This window comes from Talaromyces amestolkiae, assembly GCF_001896365.1.
Source record: "Talaromyces amestolkiae strain CIB chromosome Unknown scaffold33.1, whole genome shotgun sequence".
Classification (NCBI taxonomy): domain Eukaryota; kingdom Fungi; phylum Ascomycota; class Eurotiomycetes; order Eurotiales; family Trichocomaceae; genus Talaromyces; species Talaromyces amestolkiae.
The window spans coordinates 1-19,054 of record NW_024468069.1 but is presented as its reverse complement, the minus strand read 5'-3'; the positions used below and the strand labels follow the sequence as shown (position 1 = coordinate 19,054).

The 19,054-nt window shown below is 45.8% G+C and overlaps 4 protein-coding genes across 4 annotated transcripts; 2 read left to right on the top strand and 2 right to left on the bottom strand.

Moving 5' to 3' along the window:
* Positions 1-357: 357 nt before the first annotated feature.
* Positions 358-2,207, bottom strand: BHQ10_010317 (uncharacterized protein; the record flags this gene model as incomplete). Its single annotated transcript, XM_040872934.1, has 6 exons — positions 358-538; positions 590-753; positions 810-920; positions 983-1,309; positions 1,371-1,906; positions 1,997-2,207. 6 exons carry the CDS (start codon positions 2,205-2,207, stop codon positions 358-360), a joined length of 1,530 nt encoding a protein of 509 aa, XP_040738819.1.
* Positions 2,208-2,815: 608 nt separating this feature from the next.
* Positions 2,816-3,696, top strand: BHQ10_010316 (uncharacterized protein; the record flags this gene model as incomplete). The annotated part of the gene is made up of 2 exons (XM_040872933.1): positions 2,816-2,954; positions 3,014-3,696. The coding sequence occupies 2 exons, from the start codon at positions 2,816-2,818 to the stop codon at positions 3,694-3,696; spliced, it is 822 nt and encodes a 273-aa protein (XP_040738818.1).
* A 1,105-nt stretch (positions 3,697-4,801) lies between these two features.
* On the top strand, positions 4,802-13,504 carry BHQ10_010315 (uncharacterized protein; the record flags this gene model as incomplete). The annotated part of the gene is made up of 15 exons (XM_040872932.1): positions 4,802-5,162; positions 5,218-5,323; positions 5,379-5,541; positions 5,602-5,842; positions 5,899-6,006; positions 6,061-6,302; positions 6,367-7,060; positions 7,159-7,313; positions 7,380-8,789; positions 8,868-10,192; positions 10,260-10,345; positions 10,401-11,885; positions 11,941-12,209; positions 12,277-12,597; positions 12,656-13,504. The coding sequence occupies 15 exons, from the start codon at positions 4,802-4,804 to the stop codon at positions 13,502-13,504; spliced, it is 7,815 nt and encodes a 2,604-aa protein (XP_040738817.1).
* A 633-nt stretch (positions 13,505-14,137) lies between these two features.
* On the bottom strand, positions 14,138-15,310 carry BHQ10_010314 (uncharacterized protein; the record flags this gene model as incomplete). Its single annotated transcript, XM_040872931.1, has 3 exons — positions 14,138-14,677; positions 14,732-14,783; positions 14,853-15,310. The coding sequence occupies 3 exons, from the start codon at positions 15,308-15,310 to the stop codon at positions 14,138-14,140; spliced, it is 1,050 nt and encodes a 349-aa protein (XP_040738816.1).
* Positions 15,311-19,054: the final 3,744 nt, after the last annotated feature.

The following is a 19,054-nucleotide window of genomic DNA, read 5'->3' as shown; positions in this document are numbered from 1 at the left end:
AAAGTTTAAATTCATTTTTTCTAGAGGCATTTGCGCATTACCTCAATATGCGCAAAAAGTCCTATCGATCACAAGGCGTTTGTATTGGCGAGACCCTGTTTCCTACTGAATAGATCATATTTTGGGCTTGGGACTAGATCATGATAAATACACAATTCTGGTGTTCAATGTATCTAACCACATTTTGAGCCATTGAGAATCACGCCAAATACGGAGTTAGTTTCGTGTATGTAATTCAATTTGCGTTTTATATTTTGGTCTTCTAGATACTCAGTTTTAACAGACACGCTAAGACACCATCATCACAGCTACATGTCTAGAAGGCACGCCCAAATTCCATTGCAATAGTCATAGCATTTAAACTTCCTGAGCAGTCTTCCTAGAGCAGCGCACACGTAGTGGGTTTGCATTGTCTGGGTGATAACCAGAGAAATAATCGTCAAAAACAAGGTCTTTCGGTTGTGTTTGGTAAACTTCTAGGTCACCCAAGTTGCGAAACAGGACGGCTATAACAACGTAAATTTCGCAGTATGCCAGTCTTTAATATGTTAGCAATCTTTAACTAGCACTGATTATTATTGAGACTTACGGCATGCCAATGCACTGGCGGCTGTCTTTGCCGAAGGAGACCAAATATCGGCCCAGTTTGGCGGATTCGCTTGGGTTCACCCAGCGCTCCGGGTCAAATTTGTCGGGATCAGGAAATATCGTTGGAGAACGATGCATCATCCAAGTGGACATGCCCACGATACTCTGTATGATGATCAGTAACGCACGTCGTTTATACCTATCATGGAATGAGTACTAACGCCTGCTGGAAGGAAGTGGCCATTGAACTCTGCTCCACTGTCGGGAACTACACGAGGGAGTCTTCCAATCACTCCATATGACAACCGTAAACCCTCTTTGATGACTGCGGTCTAAATAGAAAAGTATTAGCTTTCAGCCGCCATTCTTTCAAAATTCGGTGGTCTCGGCTTACAAGGTATGGCAATTTCTCCAGGTCGGCCCAACCCATGGATGTCGTCTCGTCAGGATATGCAGCCAACAACTCCTCACGCAGCCGAAGATAGATATCTCTGTTGTTGAGAACATGAAACGTTGTTATTGAGAGGGCATTACCCGTTGCTGCGGCTGCTGCTACCATGATAGTCAAGGCTATATCTGTCATGTCATCGACACTAGGAGGAGTGGCTCCAGCCTGAACAGCTTCCGAGGTCAAGAGCTCATGGAAAATCGTTCTTCGGAGTGGTTTATCCTGCCCCAACTCAAGTTGCGTCTTGACTTGTCTCACTTTGTTACGTGTACTCTAAATAAGAATAAGTCAAACTCGTATCAATGAATGATTGCATTTTTCGGCTGGATTATACCTCTACCATTGTGTTGTACCTTCGAAATCTCGGTTCCATGCCAGAAACCCAAGTCGGCAGACTAATCGCTATGGTGTGAAGAGTAGAGGATTGCATGAAAAACCAAAACATCTTCAAAACTCCACGGATCATGTTCGCAAAGTCTCTTCCATAAGTCTCTACATTGAGAAGATTGTAAGAATCATGAAACGAGTAGTCACTCGCAACATCAACGCTTAAAGCAGAGAATAGATCATGAAGCTCAACGACGCCTTTCGCATCAAGATCATCTTTTAGCCGAGCTAATAGTGTGCGTGCCTTTTCCTGGACCACAGGCTCTAGGGCTAGTACTGCTCGTCGGGAAAAGAACGGGTTTAATTCTGCTCGCCGAGTAGCATGCAACTTATTGGGAACTGTAGTGAAAAATGCTGCGGGAGCTCCAAATACACGGTAATAGTTGGGTGACTTCCAGTATTTGCTACCCATATGGTAGATCTTGCTGTAATTCTCAGGGTCACTTAGTGAGACTTCATCTGGGTTAATTCGGACAACGGGGCCTATACTCCTGTCAGTCTCTGAGATTGTAGCTTACGGAGAAGGTAAAAAACAACATCATCGTGCCGATGGCAAAAGGATTAGGCTCTTACCGTATTTTTTGTGAAGCTGCTCGACTTTTTGATAGTATCGACTTTCATTCTTATGATATGAATAGTAAGTCTGGTAGAGTTGAGTAATGGCAGCTAATTTGGGTCCAGGGATTTTCGCGAGCGGATGGAAGGTCAATCTGTAGATAGCAACAGCCGTCACCCAGATAAATACTGCAAATGAAACGAAGATGTACACTGAGATGGACTCCATGATCAATTATGGTGCAGACAGAGTTTTGATCACGGTATTGATGCTCGGTCTCCTTACATTCAGCCCTTTTTGAGTATTTTCTTATTCAGGTCATTGAAAGGATGCATTTATTACATGAGCCCGCCAACTTGCGCGCCAATTTAAAGGAACAGTCGTATGATCTTACTAGCTGCACGTCGCGCTAGCCGAAAGCCTAATTACCAAGTCTGAATCATGAACGATACATGAATTCCTTGGGGCCAGAAGCGGACCGAGAGCCATGTGTAAGAAATCGTATGACGGATTACTGTGTGCACGAGATACATTTACTCAGAACAGGCCCGGAAATTGACCACAAGTGGAAACCATACAACCAACTTGTGGGAAATTCTAGCTTGTAACTATATCAATCATATTTAAGACATCAGCAAGGAATAGTAAATCCAATCTAAGAGTGTAAATTACGTACTACTGCCACAACAAACTGTGGGGGCGACGCACGATCGGAATGCAAGAGCCGTTCGTTCAGAGAGCTATCATATGGTAAGCTCTCAACGCCTGGGGAATTTCTGTTTTACAACTTTTGATTTATTGTCTACTATCATAATTTTATTTTCTTGCTGCCCGCCATGCGACTCCTTTGTCTCCACGGCCATGGAACAAATTCGCAGATTCTTGAGGCACAGTTGGAGCCACTACGAAGCCGCTTGCCAGGGCATTGGGAGTTTGAATTTCTAGACGGGGAGATGGATGCTCCTCCACCTGCAGGTATAGTGCGCTAACATTAAGGAAATCCGAAACTGATTCTGAAAAATGCATTACTCTAGGTATCAGTGAAATCTTCCCTGGACCTTATCTCTGTTATCATGGAGAACCTATTCCAGAGGATGTACAAGCCGCCTATGAAATGGTCTTGAGCGTCGTCCAAGAGGAGGGACCGTTCGACGGAGTGATAGGATTCTCCCAGGGAGCAGCAGTGGCATCGACGATGATTGCAGCTGAGGCAGAAAGAAACCCTGAGTCCGAGCCATTCAAGTTCGCCATTTTCTTTTCCGCAACGATGCCGTTCGACTTATCAGCTGGACAATTACATCTAACTCTCATTGGTGATGACCTGACAGCAGTTCACCAAGACTCTGATGGTGAGGATCTGAAAGACAATGACATCGACTGGCTCAAGGATTGTCGATCAGTAGGAGTGATTGAGGAGTTTGAATCCAGAAGACCTCGCATCGCTGGGGCATCGCAGGAACCACAGAGCATTGATGTTCTTCTGCGCTTTCACCCATCTACACACGGACAAAGAATTCACATTCCAACTGTTCACATCATTGGGCTCAATGACAGTATGGCGAACCAAGGAAGAGATTTGGCTGGAATCTGCGATCCAAAGCTTGCACAGATTGTCACTCATGATGGAGGGCATCAATTGCCTAGAGATGCAGGAACTGTAGGCAAGGTAGCGGAAGCCATCCAATGGGCTGTGGAGCGTACTATTTTTTGTAACTAGAAATCAAGAATAGAAGCTAACATCATATTTTGCTTATTAAAGATAGATAATAGTAAGAACTACACCGAACAATGGTAAGGGAGCATCGGAGGTCTTCTACTTAGTAAACGCTGTCGAATCTTCGGTACGTTGGGAATTTATCAAAGCGCCACTCACAAACACCGATCTTACCTAAAAACCCGTGTTATAGCCTAGTCATTCGATAACAAAATAATAAAGTTACAGCTACATCCTGCACTAAGTATCAGCCCAAGCCACGAGGCGACCGCATGATACTATAGTAGGAAACACCTCATGTCAGTGGACCGTTGGGGTTTTTAAAGCGAGGGTCCGCGCTGTATAATGGTGCTACCAGCATTACGTATAATACCTGCAATATAGAAGACTAGAAAAACTTTATCTGAAAGTAAATTAAAGCTGACTGTGCAGTGTGTATGGGGCGACCAGCCAATTGACATATCGGAGACACTACAACGGGGACTCGCGGGGGAGCGGAGTGCGCGAGGCCGACGCGACGTTCGGATGTTCGAGTTTTTTTTTTCATGTTAAGCGCCAACCAACATCCGACTGGTGTATCATCAATTGCCGAATTAAGAATAATGTCAGCTTCTCTCAGCCGATCTGTTGGGGTTCGTACGGCGTATAACGACCTATCACTGAATTACGAGGTCACTCGTCTTACTGAACTTACGATTTTTAGAGCGGTCAGGTAATGCTCAACTAACACCCAAAAAGAGTCTCATATGTGCGTAAATTCGAAATTCCTCTTAGGGGACAAAAAGCGGAGAATTCATAGACCATCTGTATTAGCCTGGTACTGGGTGCTGAGCTTCCTCGTATATCATCTTCAACGGCGCTGACAGCGTTTGTAATGACAAATTGAGGTAATTCTGAAACAGGCAGGGAGAGCTATGCCTGAGAGCATATACCCTACCCTATATAAAACTAGTTAATTGGTATAAGATATTCTCGAACAGCCTCCGAATACTACCAATTGTATTTTCTCTATAAGACTTCAGACCCCCCTACTAGATATAGGAAATTGCAAGCCAAGAACATTTATTCACACTTTACTTGGGCTCTAAATTCACTCAACTTGAATACCATGGCTGATTATGAAAGTATTCTTTCGAAACTCGCGGATGATGCCTCCATGCCGATTGCAGTAGTTGGTATAGGAGGCAGATTCCCGGGTGAGGCAACGAACCCTGAGAAGTTCTGGAATATGATCTACAATTCAAGACACGCTCTTACCGAAGTGCCCAAAGATCGATTTAACATCGATGCGTTCTATCATCCCTACGCTGAGCGTCAGGGAACAATGAACGTGAGGGGGGGTCACTATCTTACAGAGGATGTCGGGCTTTTTGATGCCCCATTCTTCTCGATCACTGCAAAAGAGGCCAATGCCATGGACCCTCAACAGAGGCTCGCGCTTGAGGTTGCGTACGAGAGTCTCGAAAATGGTATGTTGTAGCTCACACATTTCATTTTTTAAAACTCTGTGTTAATCCTCAATAGCTGGAATGCGCATGGAAGATGTATTAGGGTCATCTATGGCCTGTTATATGGCATCGTTCACCAGAGATTATGCAACTCTTCGAGGTCACGATGCTGAAGATATTCCGTAGGCAGCCGTTCTGATATGATGATGATGCACAATAACTGATTGGTGTCTATAGACGTTACGAGGGAACAGGAAACGGATCTGCCATGATATCCAATCGCATTTCATGGTTTTTTGACCTCAAGGGTCCTAGCTTGAGTTTGGACACAGCATGTTCTTCATCGCTGGTAGCTTTACATCTTGCATGCCAAAGTATCAGAACAGGAGAGACAAACACTGTAAGTCATACGTATCCCTCAGGGGTATCCTTCCACTGAAAAGAAAACGCATTCAAATAGGCTCTAGTGGGTGGAACGAATTTGATTCTGATGCCGGAGATGCAAACTGCAATGACTTCCTTAAACTTCTTGAGCCCAGACAGCAAGTCTCAGTCATTTGATCATAAAGCCAACGGTTATTCACGTGGTGAGGGTGCCGCTGTCATCGTCATCAAGTCTCTTGCCGATGCCATCCGGGATGGCAACACTATTAGAGGTGTAATTAGGGGTACTGCAGTGAACCAGGACGGCAAGACTCCAGGTACGCATCGTAACCTTGTCAGACTCCAGAAGACAAGCCAATTAACACAATTCAAGGTATCACCCTACCATCGGCGAAGGCTCAGGAAGAACTTATCAGAGCTACATATGCCAGCGCAGGCTTGGACTTTGATTCCACCGAGTACTTTGAAGCTCACGGAACAGGTAAAGGGGTCATGAGATGTAGTAACTGATAGATGCTGACATGGTTTATTTCAGGAACTGCGGCTGGTGATCCCCTAGAAGCGTCGGCCATTGCCGCTACTATCAGTGCATCTCGCCCTAAAGACAAGCCTCTACTTATAGGATCTGTGAAGACAAATATCGGTCATATGGAGGGAGCTAGTGGTTTGGCTGGACTCATCAAAGCTCTATTCGTTTTGGAAAAAGGCATAATCCCGCCCAATCTTTGGTTCGAGAAAGCAAACCCACGTATTCCAATGGAGAAATGGCGTCTCAAGGTCAGTCTTTTTTATCTAAATGGAATAATTGTCTTGTCGCTAACGAAACCTTGCTTGTTACTAGGTACCTACAAAACTTGAGATGTGGCCGACCAAAGGGCTTCGTCGCGCAAGTGTCAATTCCTTCGGTTATGGAGGTACAAATGCTCACTGCATTATTGATGATGCGCGCCATTATCTGGAGTCTCGTGCCCTGGATGGGGTACATAAGACTGTTGATTATCCCTCAAGTATAGACACCGAAGGAAGCACGGATAATAGCGAGGGAAGCAATGATGATAGTAGCAGCACAAACAGCGACTTTCAGCAGACGCCTCTAAGCGGATCCGAAATATCTGATCCACAGAAAGAAATTTCGCTTGAATCATTTGATCATCCAAAGCTCCTTGTCTGGACATCTCATGACCAGGTTGGCACTGACAGAACAGCAAAACAAATCATTGATTATATTCAGGCCAGCACTGATGACAATATCGTCTCTGATCTTGCTTTTACCTTTTCTGAGCATCGTAGCAGAATGCCTTGGAAGACATATACTGTGGCGTCATCGGCTACAGAGCTATCTACAAGCCTCAGCAAGCACATACCGAAGCCGGTGCGATCATCGCAGGTTCCAAATTTGTGTTTCATTTTCACTGGGCAAGGTGCACAGTGGTTTGCCATGGGTCGAGAATTGCTCGCGTACCCATTGTTTAAAGAGCGCCTTGAGACTGCATCTAACGCTTTCAAGGCCTTTGGTAGTTCTTGGTACCTTCTTGGTAATTTCTGCCTCTCTCTATCCCTCTTTTCAATTAGATCTTCATGTCCATCAAGACGGACAAGCCACTTGTACATCCCGGACTAATTGATTTAATAGATGAGTTGCTCTTGAGTGAAGAAGAGTCTCGCATCAACGAGTCTGCAATCAGCCAGCCGGCTTGTACAGCCCTACAGGTGGCCCTGGTTGATCTTTTGGCCGAATGGAACATCAAACCGTCCGTTGTGATCGGCCACTCAAGCGGAGAAATTGCCGTAAGATGGCTCCATCCATTTTTATATGATCATGAACAAATCTGATGTAATATTCTATACTCACAGGCAGCTTACGCCAAAGGGGCAATTTCCCGCGAGGATGCATGGACTATAGCGTATCACCGAGGTCATCTCTCTGGCAGCTTGAAGACGAAAGGTGCAATGCTAGCGGTAGGCCTCGGAGAAAACGATGTCCAGTCTTATCTCGACCAAGTCTCTCCAGATCATGGTCATGTTGTCGTGGCATGTATCAACAGTCCATCCAGCGTTACTTTGTCTGGAGATCTATCCGCAATTGCCGAGATCAAGACTCTTCTTGATGCTGACAATGTCTTTAATCGTAAACTAGCTGTCAATACAGCATATCACTCTCCACATATGCAAGCCTTGGCTGATGCATATACACAATCGCTTAGCGGTTTGAAGCCATCGAGGTCAGCAGAGAAGTCAAATGTCACCATGTTCTCGTCTGTCACGGGAGGAATCGTTGATGACGCGACACTCGCAACCCCGCAGTACTGGGTTTCGAATATGGTGAATCCCGTCAAATTCAATCATGCTGTTAAGGCAGGGTTAGAATTCAGCCCGAGCAAGAGACGCACGGCGGGTAACGCTCAGTACGTGAACCAATTCGTGGAGGTAGGACCGCACTCCGCTCTACAAGGGCCACTGAAACAGATCCTGGATGCCGGCCAAGGAAAGAAAAGATATGAAGTACCCTACGTGTCTATTCTCTCGAGGGGTAAAGATGCTGTTCGGTGTTGTCTTGATTCTCTTGGTAAATTATTTCAGCGGGGTTATCCTGTTGATGTATCCCGTATCAACGGAAGTCAGAATGATAATCAGAATCCTCGCTTGTTGACAAATCTGCCGCCATTTGCATGGAATCATTCTACGCGTTACTGGTACGAATCAGCTGTCTCCGCAGCATTTAGACACCGCAAACTACCCCGATACGACCTTGTTGGTGTATTGAACGAGCATTCAACAGACGTTGAACCTTTCTGGACTAATTACCTGCGTGTTTCCGAAGCACCGTGGATCGAGCACCACAAAGTCCAAGGAACGATATTATATCCTCTGGCTGGTATGATTGTTATGGCGATTGAAGGAGCTCGTCAGATTGCGGACCCTACGAAAGAAATTGCTGGATTCCAGGTACGAGATGTTTCGGTCGGCAAAGCTATGGTCCTTCATCCCGAACTTCCTACCGAAACGAAGCTCCAATTTAGACCATGGAGAGCTGGTAGCCGTCTGTCGGATTCATTTTGGCATGAGTTTACAATCTCATGCCGAACTCGCCAGGGAGTATGGACTCAACACTGTGCTGGTTTGGTAGCCGTCAAGTACGAGACGGAACAAAACCCAACGTTTGCAGATGAGGAGGCTGCTGCTGCTAAACGGCACCATGATGAGTATATTCGACTATCCACAGCTGGGTTCAATCCTGATGATCCTCGTCAAGTTTATGCTTCAGTAAGTTCTTCACTCTCCTGTCTACTCGTTTTTTGTCTCTGATCTATACATGAATACTGACTCAGAATTCCTCCACAGCTGGCCGAGCTTGGTCTACAATGGGGTCCTACCTTTACAGGCCTGGTCCATATTAGCTCTGGAGACTACGAAGCTCACTGCGAGCTCGAAATCCCAGATACCAAGAAGTATATGCCGGAAGCTTTCGAATATCCACACATTGTTCACCCAGCTGCTTTAGACGCATTTATTCAGATGGTTATTCCTGCGTCTACGCCAGCTGGTGTTCAGCTTCAAAAAGCCAAGATCCCTCGATTCATCGAAAGCTTGTATATCTCCAGTAAAATCAGCTCTACACCTGGAACTCGATTCTACGGCTACTCCAAGTCTAAGCCATACGGCTTCAACGAATCAATCGGTACCATCGTGGCATCGGACCGTGAATGGAAGGAGCCCATGGTCGTGATCGATGGCTGCAGAATTGTCACCCTAGAGAACATGGCCGATGGTATGAACACAGATGCAGCTGGAAGCTCTACGTTCTTGAGAAAGCTTGGTTCCCACCCTAAGTGGGATCTTGATCTCGAGCACTTTCATTTGGAAAAAGCTAGAAAGTTTTTCGCACCGTATGGTGAAAAAGTGGCAGATGCAGATTTGAACGTCATTCGCGATTTGGAGCTCGCATCTTTCATCTTCTGCAAGAGGATACTAAAGCAATTTTCTCCGTCTGACGCAAAAGCTTTTTCTCCTCATCACCAATTGTTCTATGAGTACATGCAGCACCGATATGAACTTGGAGAGCAAGGAAAGTTGGATTGTCAAGAGAAGGATGACATTGACTGGCTGAATACTACTCCATCCTTTGAAGAAGATCTTCTGTCAAGGGTATCGGAGGCTACAATTGATGGCAAGGTTCTCTGTCATCAGGGCTCACAATTTGACAAAATTCTTCGTGGGGAAATAGAGCCTCTTCAGGTCCTAATGCAGGATTCTCTTTTGACCCAATACTACCGAAATGCTCTAGGGACGGATAAGTGGAATCCCATCATTGCCAAATTTGTTCAACTCCTCTCTCACAAGAAGCCTCTCAGGATTCTTGAGGTCGGAGCGGGAACCGGAGGCACCACGTCCGTGATTTTATCAGCACTTGGCCAACGCGAGGATGCTGCTAATTGGCTTGAATCTTACACTTTCACGGACATTAGTAGCGGTTTCTTCGGTGCCGCTGCTGCCGACTTCCAAGAATGGTCGCCATTTCTAGAGTACAAGGTTCTTGACATTGTAAAGGATCCTATAGAACAAGGCTTGCCCTCTCACGCTTATGACTTGATCGTTGCAAATAACGTTTTGCACGCGACTTCATCGATCAGCGCATGTCTTGCTCACTGCAAAGAAATGCTGAAACCGTATGTGCCTTTTGATCGTGTTTTCGGTAACCCAAGCTTAGTATGATAACTAACGAAACTGATGCAGCGGTGGTGTCTTGCTTCTTGGAGAATTAACCACAACCCTTGCTAGGGTCCCCATGGTCTTTGGAACACTTTCGGGATGGTGGAGTGGTACGCAATATGTTTTTGTTGATTTTACAACTTGGCTAACTTAATAATTCTACAGGTGAGCAGGATGGCCGGAAATGGGGTCCTAGACTGTCCGAGAAACTGTGGGATAAGAATCTCCGCGAACAGGGATTCAGTGGTCTCGATATGTGCTTCAGGGACCACAGTACCGACGCTTACTCTATCTCCTTGATGCTTTCAACAGCCGATCCTATCCCCGAGGCTACACTTCCCAGTAACTTTACTATTGTCGTACCGGAAAGTGATGGAACACCTGCCCATAAATTGGCCGCCACACTATCAGCAGATCTCTCGGTGGCTGGGGCTAACACTCAACAAGTCTCCATATCCAATGTTTCTAACGTGGATTTAGCAGGTCAGACTTGTATTTCGTTAATTGAAGCAAATGAGCCATTGCTTCACACAACCGGTGAGAAAGATTTCGCGGCGGTCAAACACATATTACTCACCTCTGAACGAACTTTGTGGATTACCAACGGAGCTGCTATGGATAGTGAGTGTCCAGAAGGCAACCTTATTGCGGGACTAGGTCGTACTATTCGAAGTGAAATTCCATCTATGCAACTTACCACCCTAGACTTGGATCCAAACAGTCAGCTAGACTCCAAGACTCATATAACAGCGATTAGTCAAGTTCTTCGATCTATGACCAAGAACGATCTGGAATGGGAGTATGCACTGCGGCAAGAAAAGCTACACTCACTACGATTAGTGCCCGACAAGACCTTGAACGCGATGTTCGAGACAAGCAAGATGGAGCCACCAGCTGTCACGCTCCCTTTCAACCAGCCTGGTCGTGCACTTGCTTTAGCTGTCAAGACTCCCGGCATGCTAGATACGTTCCAATTTGTTGATGACAATGAATATTCAAAGCCTTTAGGTGCCAAAGAACTGGAAATAGAAGTCAAGGCTGTCGGCATGAACTTCCACGATGTCATGATCGCAATGGGTCAGATCGCTGATACTGATCTCGGTGTTGAGTGCAGTGGTATTGTCACCCGTGTTGGCGCGGATGTCACCAAATATAAGCCCGGCGATCGTGTTATTACCTTCCGTTTGGGTTGCTATCGCACGTTCCTGCGTAACCCGGAGGAGATGTTCCAGAAAATGCCAGATTCCATGTCCTTTGAGGTCGCGGCATCTATTCCTTGCATCTACAGTACCGTTTACTATTCGTTATTCGATGTCGCCCGTCTACAGCGTGGTGAGACAATCCTCATTCACGCAGCTGCAGGTGGTCTGGGTCAAGCTGCTATCATTCTTTCTCAACATATAGGGGCAAAGATTTTCGTGACCGTTTCATCTGAAGCGAAGAAACAGTTCTTGATTGATACATATGGCATTTCCAAGGACCATATTTTCAATAGTCGAGACCATAGCTTTGCTACCGGTGTTAAGCGCATGACCGGTGGACGAGGTGTTGATGTAGTACTCAACTCGTTGGCAGGAGAGGCATTGCGTCAGACATGGCTCTGTGTGGCACCATTCGGACGCTTTATCGAGCTTGGAAAGAAGGATATTGGTAAGTACATGAAAGAGTTTTATATACGATAGTCTGGCTGCTGACAATACCCTAGTTGGAAATACTGGTATTGACATGAGCCCATTCATGAACAACATCATATTTGCTGGTGTCAATATGTTGTCTGTATATCGCGACAATATTCCCCTGTTTGGACGCATTATTGCAGATGTGATGAAATGCCTAGCTGATGGCATCATTCGCCCCGTTCAGCCGCTGAAAGTCATGAACTTCTCTCAAATCGAGGAAGCCTTCCGTATCATGCAGACAGGAAAGCATATTGGTAAGATGGTGCTGAGCGCCCAGCCTGATGATCTAGTACCGGTATGTAATGAAAGCTCATCTCGTGTGACCTAATAAAATCAAACAAATCATGCTAACATTGCTATAGATTGTTCCTCAAACCATAAAGCCTTATTCATTCCCCGAGAATGCCACGTACATGATTCCTGGTGGGCTGGGTGGTCTCGGTCGCGCGATAGCCTACTGGATGGTGCAACAGGGTGCTCGACATATCGTCTTCACCTCTCGTTCTGGAGCAACAAAACCAGAAGCTCAAAAGCTTCTAGCAGAACTCCACAAAATGGGTGCAAAGACCATGGCATTTGCCTGCGACATCAGTAAGGTCTCCGAATTGCAAAAGGTTCTCACTGCTATAGACAAGGAGTTCCCGCCGATCAAGGGTGTCATAACCTGTGCTATGCAGCTTCAGGTAAATATCTACTACCTTATTTAATGCTATAGAACTACTTACTGACACTTTCGTCTAGGACGTTCTATTCGAGAACATGTCGGTCGATGACTTCCACGCCGCTGTTCGCCCCAAGGTTCAAGCTACCAGAAACCTCCACGACATGTTGCCCAAGGACATGGACTTTTTTGTTTGTCTATCATCAACAGGAGGCATCGTTGGTTCCCGAGGTCAAGGAAATTACAATGCTGGTAACACGTTCCAAGATGCTATCGCCAATCACCGCCGCGCCCACGGACAAAGTGCGACAAGTATCAATCTCGGTGTTGTTCTCGGTATTGGTATTACAGCTCAGAGAGGAGAGATTCTGTCATACCTTAAAACAGGTGCGATGATTGGTATCCACGAACAGGAGGTCTTGACAACTATCCAAGCTGCCATTGCCGGTCAACTTCCAGCCCAGGTTGTTGTTGGACTTGCAACCGGTGGTCTACTCAAGCAAAACGGCCACGATGATCCATTCTGGTTCAGTGAGCCCCGTTTCGGTCCACTGCGCATATACGATACGCAAGAACTCGGCGTGGCCAAAGGCGGTAGCTCAGACGATGAACAGCTTCAAACATTGCTTGGTGAGGCCAAGACTATGGCTGAGGCTACAGAGGCTGTATGCACTGCCCTCGTGCGCAAGCTTGCCAAGGCTATGATGATAGAGGTGGAGGACCTGGACTCTTCTCGTCCAGCAAACTCTTATGGAGTTGACAGTCTCGTGGCTGTTGAGGTACGTGCCTGGATCTTCAAGGAAGTCAAGAGCGATGTATCCGTCTTTGAGATTTTGAGCAACACGCCTTTGCTGTCATTGGCAGCCAAAATTGCGTCGAGGTCTACTCTTGTGTCTCCAAGTATTCGTGGAGACGTTAATGAAGCGTAAATATTGCTTTATGAGAATGGATGATATAAGCTGATTTTTGGAGCTCAATATGTGACATTCTTTGGGGACAGTAGAAGGATTCTGTATTAGAATAGATTGAAATGTTTTTTTTTCCTTTTAGGTATATAGAGGTCTTATGATCATCACTAATCGGTATTACCTTGTTACAATGTTGAACATCGATAGTAAGAAATTTAAAAGAGAAACCTTTCGAAGTAATGTCACGTGTGACCACTGTAGAGGCTCTCAATATTACAATACGAGTTATATAACAAGAAAACTTGTTATTGAATGGATACGTCTTTCTTGATCAGTCGTTTCTTTGCTTATTGCATATTAACATTGAAAATAAACATAAAGGAAGTCATAAGCCTTCGATCTAGAGGGCCATGACATACATTCAAGCAGTGCATTATAGATACGTTCGTGTTACTATCTGTGATATGTGCTTTCAAGTTTGACAACTAAGCTTCTTGATCATATTAATAGATGGCGGCAAGTGGCTGCGCAGAGGGAATTCCCCATGTGCCTCTTACGAATATTGGTGAACACTGTTAGGACTGAGTAAGTTAGATTGCCATATTCTAACTAAGCCATGTTAGTATCTACTACCTTATATTTGTAAATTTCCGTCTATGATTGTGATGTTAGATCATTGATGTTGTCGAAGATCGTACAGCTATCATCGTTCTCACACACAGTCGTTCGCTCCAAATTCTTAGCCACGGGGCCGGTAGGTCCGCTGGTGTAATGGCACTCCGTAGAAATACACCATTGACCAGTTTCCAGGTCATCAAGAACGTCGTCCGGGTACTGCTCGTCACCCCATTGCCCTTCCCAGCTAAGCCACGTGGCCGTCTCATCGGCCTCTTCGGAAGCACCTATGCCGGCGCCTGATGCAACACTGAATTCCGCAGTGTCAACATCGTACCAGTAGCCACGGTAATTCAGAGTCATGTCCCAAAGATATCCAGCATCGGTGTGGTCGGTAATCAAGCCCAAAGCAATAGTATACTCCTGTGAGCCGGCGGTCACATAGTTGGCATGCCCACCGTAAGCGACATATGTGATGGGACGGTCGCCGTCAAAAGTGACAACGTCCCAGTAGTAAGCAGAGCCAGCGCTGTGCTCCGAGCAGTAAATGGCGTAAGGTTCTCCATTTACAAAGCGAATCTGACGACTGATTAGGTCTGATATTCGAGAAAACGAAAGCAATTTCCAACGTACCATTACGTGCTCCCAATCACCAACATGGTCGTCAGTATTGACGCCTAAAACACTGTGAAGGCACAAATCAGTATTTGCGGTGTACACATACTGGATCGAACGCGATAAGCAGTAAACTCACGTCCCACCATAGTTGTAAGAATAGAAGTAAAAGTAAAAGACATCTGTAGTCGTGCTGTTCTTTTCGACGGCAATGATAGTACCTGGGGCTGTGCTGAGCCCAGTACTGTCGGGAATACCGTAGTCTGAAAGGGCCCAGGCAGGAGTGCTATTCAGAGGATTCAAGATGGGGCCGTCCGATGCTGTCAAGTAAACATCGGAAGCGTATGTACTAAGCGTGTCGAGTGTAACAGAGCCACTACCTCCGCTAGCCACATAGTTAACTTCAGGTTGAACGTTCTCAAGATGAGTTTTGATATCGGAAGGGAACCATTTTTCCCCACTGTACAGGTATGATAATGGCGCGTAGGTGATAGCGTAGTCAGGCAGTGCATCACGCTTTTGAAGCTTGGAATGAGGTACAGCGCTGGCAAGTCCAGCAAAAACCAGAAAGATTGACAACTGGTAAATGGAAACCATTTTGTAGATGTTTGTGGGGTTGATTCAATGCCCCGGTGCGAACTTCGAGTTTTGACAGGAGGATATCAGGCTCTTATATACTTGTTTCCATCTAAGGCCTTCAATAGATTTTCCCCTCTTACCAACGCGCAATGCTTTCAGCTTGATCTGCAGGAATTTATTTAGCCGTCCCCGAAGAGGAAAGATGCCCGGTTTAAGCACACATAGCTCGATGTTTAGCTTCAAATGCGTAGCTGCAGGCACTAATCAACACCACTGCGTGACATGAATCACATGCTACCGTCAACACTTTTCTTTTTCACCCATGACGAGTCAGCAGCTGTCGTTTGACTTGCCGCGCTAATTATACTCTACCCTTTATATTAACGCGATCGCAAATTGTCGATAAGGTTCTTACAAAAATACAACAGACTAAAATTACAAGTAGTAGGAAGCTCGGTATCAGGATGAATGAAAAATTCCTATACTAAATGCAAAAATGTATCGACGAAGCTCGATCATGTAGATGTACCCTGCCTGTCATCTAGTGGAGGGATTTAGCCAGTGGATTGTCAACGTTTCATCGGTCTACTCATTAGCACAGGCCCTAGATCCAGTCAGATCTTTCGATTTGACATCGTGATTCCAACAACCAGTTTAGTGCTGCCATGTGTTCGTTCGATAGGTTATTGTATAGCCGTGATCGGAATCAGGACCAACCTCCATAGTCACTGCGGATTGCAGCATAAATAAGCATCGGGTCTCGACTCAATGTGATGCGTTTAACGCGATGTGCCGGACCATTCGGCAACATCAAGCTTTATTAGTGCCTAAGTGCCTGCGGGGTATCTTATTGCAGGTGACGTACACACGATCTTGCATATCATTGTGCATAATATGTTTGCGTGCTGTACAGAGTACTAATACGTACGTACATATCAAGAAGCAGGCTCCTATTTTCAAGTCCCGAAGCGATGTAACGGGTGGCGTCATCGGCGCTGTCTCTGCGACTGATGTTTCTTTTTCCTTTCCATCTTGACTGCGATTTTGACTGCGATTGGCAAAAGCCCACGATTCCAATGCGTTAGACAAGACCTGGCGTTGACAGGTTTGGTCACTGGACGGTTCTGATCATGATTTGCAAGATCCCGGTACACTGTATACTCCAACGCGGCAGATGGTGGACGCGTTTCTGCGTAGCTACAATACGCAGCCTTAGTTTGGCAGTCTAGGAATTCAGAGTTCGTTCTTTCGGGCGCTTAAAGTCGAGCATGTGAGTCCACGCCTCAAAGGACATTCCCAATCCTGGTATGGGACTCGCGTGTCAACCTAATAGACCTCTGACATGAATGTCTGCGAATTATCGGGAGAGTTCGCTTTGGACTCCAACGGGAAGCTCTTGCGGCACGGAAAAGGCTTTCTCCGAAAGTTCAGCTCAAAACCCTGACCCTAAACCCGATCACGTTAGACTTAGACGAATGACTCTATTCGTCGATAGTCTTAGTGGGGTCTCATGATGGTAACTGAATTTTGATTGATTGGACCCAAATCTACGATATTAACCACCACCACCACCACCACCACCACCAATCCCGGTCCATCTTTCATCTGTACCCCCTTCATCATGTATGACTTGATGAGTTCCAACATGTGACTATACTCATGTCATCTGGTCGCGCCAAGACTTTTCGATATCACTTCCCCCGTCGCTGGCGCCGTACTCACTCGTCTTCGGTGCTATTTTCTTCCGGGGAATACCGTGCAATTCCCAATTAACTAGTAGTACATAGCGTGACTTGGTTTGGCTTGGCAAGGKGCCTAGATCTCTGACTAACATGGAAGACTTAGGCCACTTTGTATCGGCGTTTCATTCTCACCAAATCTTAACCACACAAAAATCGTTTGATCGGCTTTCCTCCTGAACAGTTTACTCGCCATGGAACATCAACCTGTGAGAATTCCCGCCGTGGAAATTGCTTGGTGTCCACTAACCTCTCTATAGGCTCACTCTTTGCTTGGGTGCCCCGTAGAAGTGTGCCATCTTGTTTTTTCATACCTGTCCCGAGCCGATTTCGTCAATCTTTGCCTTGTCCATAGCAGCTTGCGCACGCTTGCTGAACCATTTTTATATGCGAGTATCCAGCTTAAATGGGATCCAGATCGAAGACAGCGAGAACCGCAGCCTCATCTCATCACGTCGGTATTGCGCAGCCTGTTGCGTCGGCCGCAGTTGGCTACCTACGTCAGAGCAGTCTCTTTGGTCGGATCGTATTTTCATAATTCCACTACGAATGTAGGTCCTCTCAAAATCTCAGTCTCAGAGAACGAGCTCGATTTTATCCGCGCGTTCGTGATGAAGACCACTGTTGCATATCGCTGGTCATGGTTGGAGGAGCTACAGAATGGAGTAATGGATGCATTCGTTGCTATTCTACTATCTCAGCCGTTGCGTCTTGGGACTCTTTTAGTCAAGGGCTCCTTTCTCTGTGATAGTAAATTCATTGGCCTCGTCTTCCGCTCGATGATATTCGAACCCGATGCCTATCATCGTGGCCTACGACTCGATCTACGTCAACTGGAGATGGTTACTCTACAGACTTCTTGCCATCATTTCAGGCTACAGAACACCGCAAGGAATACAGCAGATCTTCTGCCTATTCTTTATCTACCATCTATTAGACAATTCTCAGCATCAATTGATAATCCAACCACATTCACATGGCCAGCAACCAGCCCGCCATCTCCTTCAAGACTTCACAGTTTGACCTTGTATGATATACGAGAACCCTTTCTGGGACAGCTACTTTCGGTTACCGATCATCTTCAATTTCTTCATTGGCAATGGTACTACTATCATCAAGCTTACGAGAGGCGATTTTGTACGCGTACTCTGGATTTGACCCAAATTACAGAATCGTTATCCCGAGTTCAAGATACACTGACTGACCTTGTTGTCTCGGCTATCAATCAATATGACCCTGAACCACTGTCACTGACTATCCGAGGCTCGATGCATGGATTGGTCGGTTTTAAAAAGTTGAAGAAGCTTACTTTGCCGTTCATATTTCTCGTGGGAACATGGTCTGCAGATCTGACCAAGAGAATAGATCGTTGCCTTCCTCCGACCCTTGAAAGTCTAACCATTACTGATGACCTATGCTCAAACGATGAGTGCGAATGGCATGAATACGACACCGATTTATTCACTGTACTCGAATTATGGTTGAAGACTTATCAAGCCACTACCCCTTGTATACGTGATGTAAATATCCCGATTAGTCACACAGACGAGAATACAACCCATGCTCAGAGGCTGGCTGAGCTTACAAAAGGAGTTGTGAGAGTCCAGCTTCTACTTTAATCGTCCCTGAACCGAATAAGCTGTTAGAGACTACGGCGGTGATAGAAACGTCCAGTACTTCTACTATTTTACATTGCATGGGGAGTGATATGCATGGTTTACCACCATAGTCATCAATAATTGTGATTGATATTTCTTGTGAAAAAAGATAGATCGCTCGCTTATAGATATTCACCCTTACTTGGCTGTATTCAAATTTACCATGTAATAAACTCTATTACACCCTATTTATTGGATGTTCACAATTGCAAATAATTGATATGGGGAGCGCTAAAGAATTGTATCCCCTTATCCTGTGTTTCCMACAACGCAGTCATTCATGGGCTCAAAAGTTCCTGAGGGAGCCACACAATTGCACTTGATCCTTACTGGCAAACCCCCCCCCCCCCTCCCCCCTCCCCTCC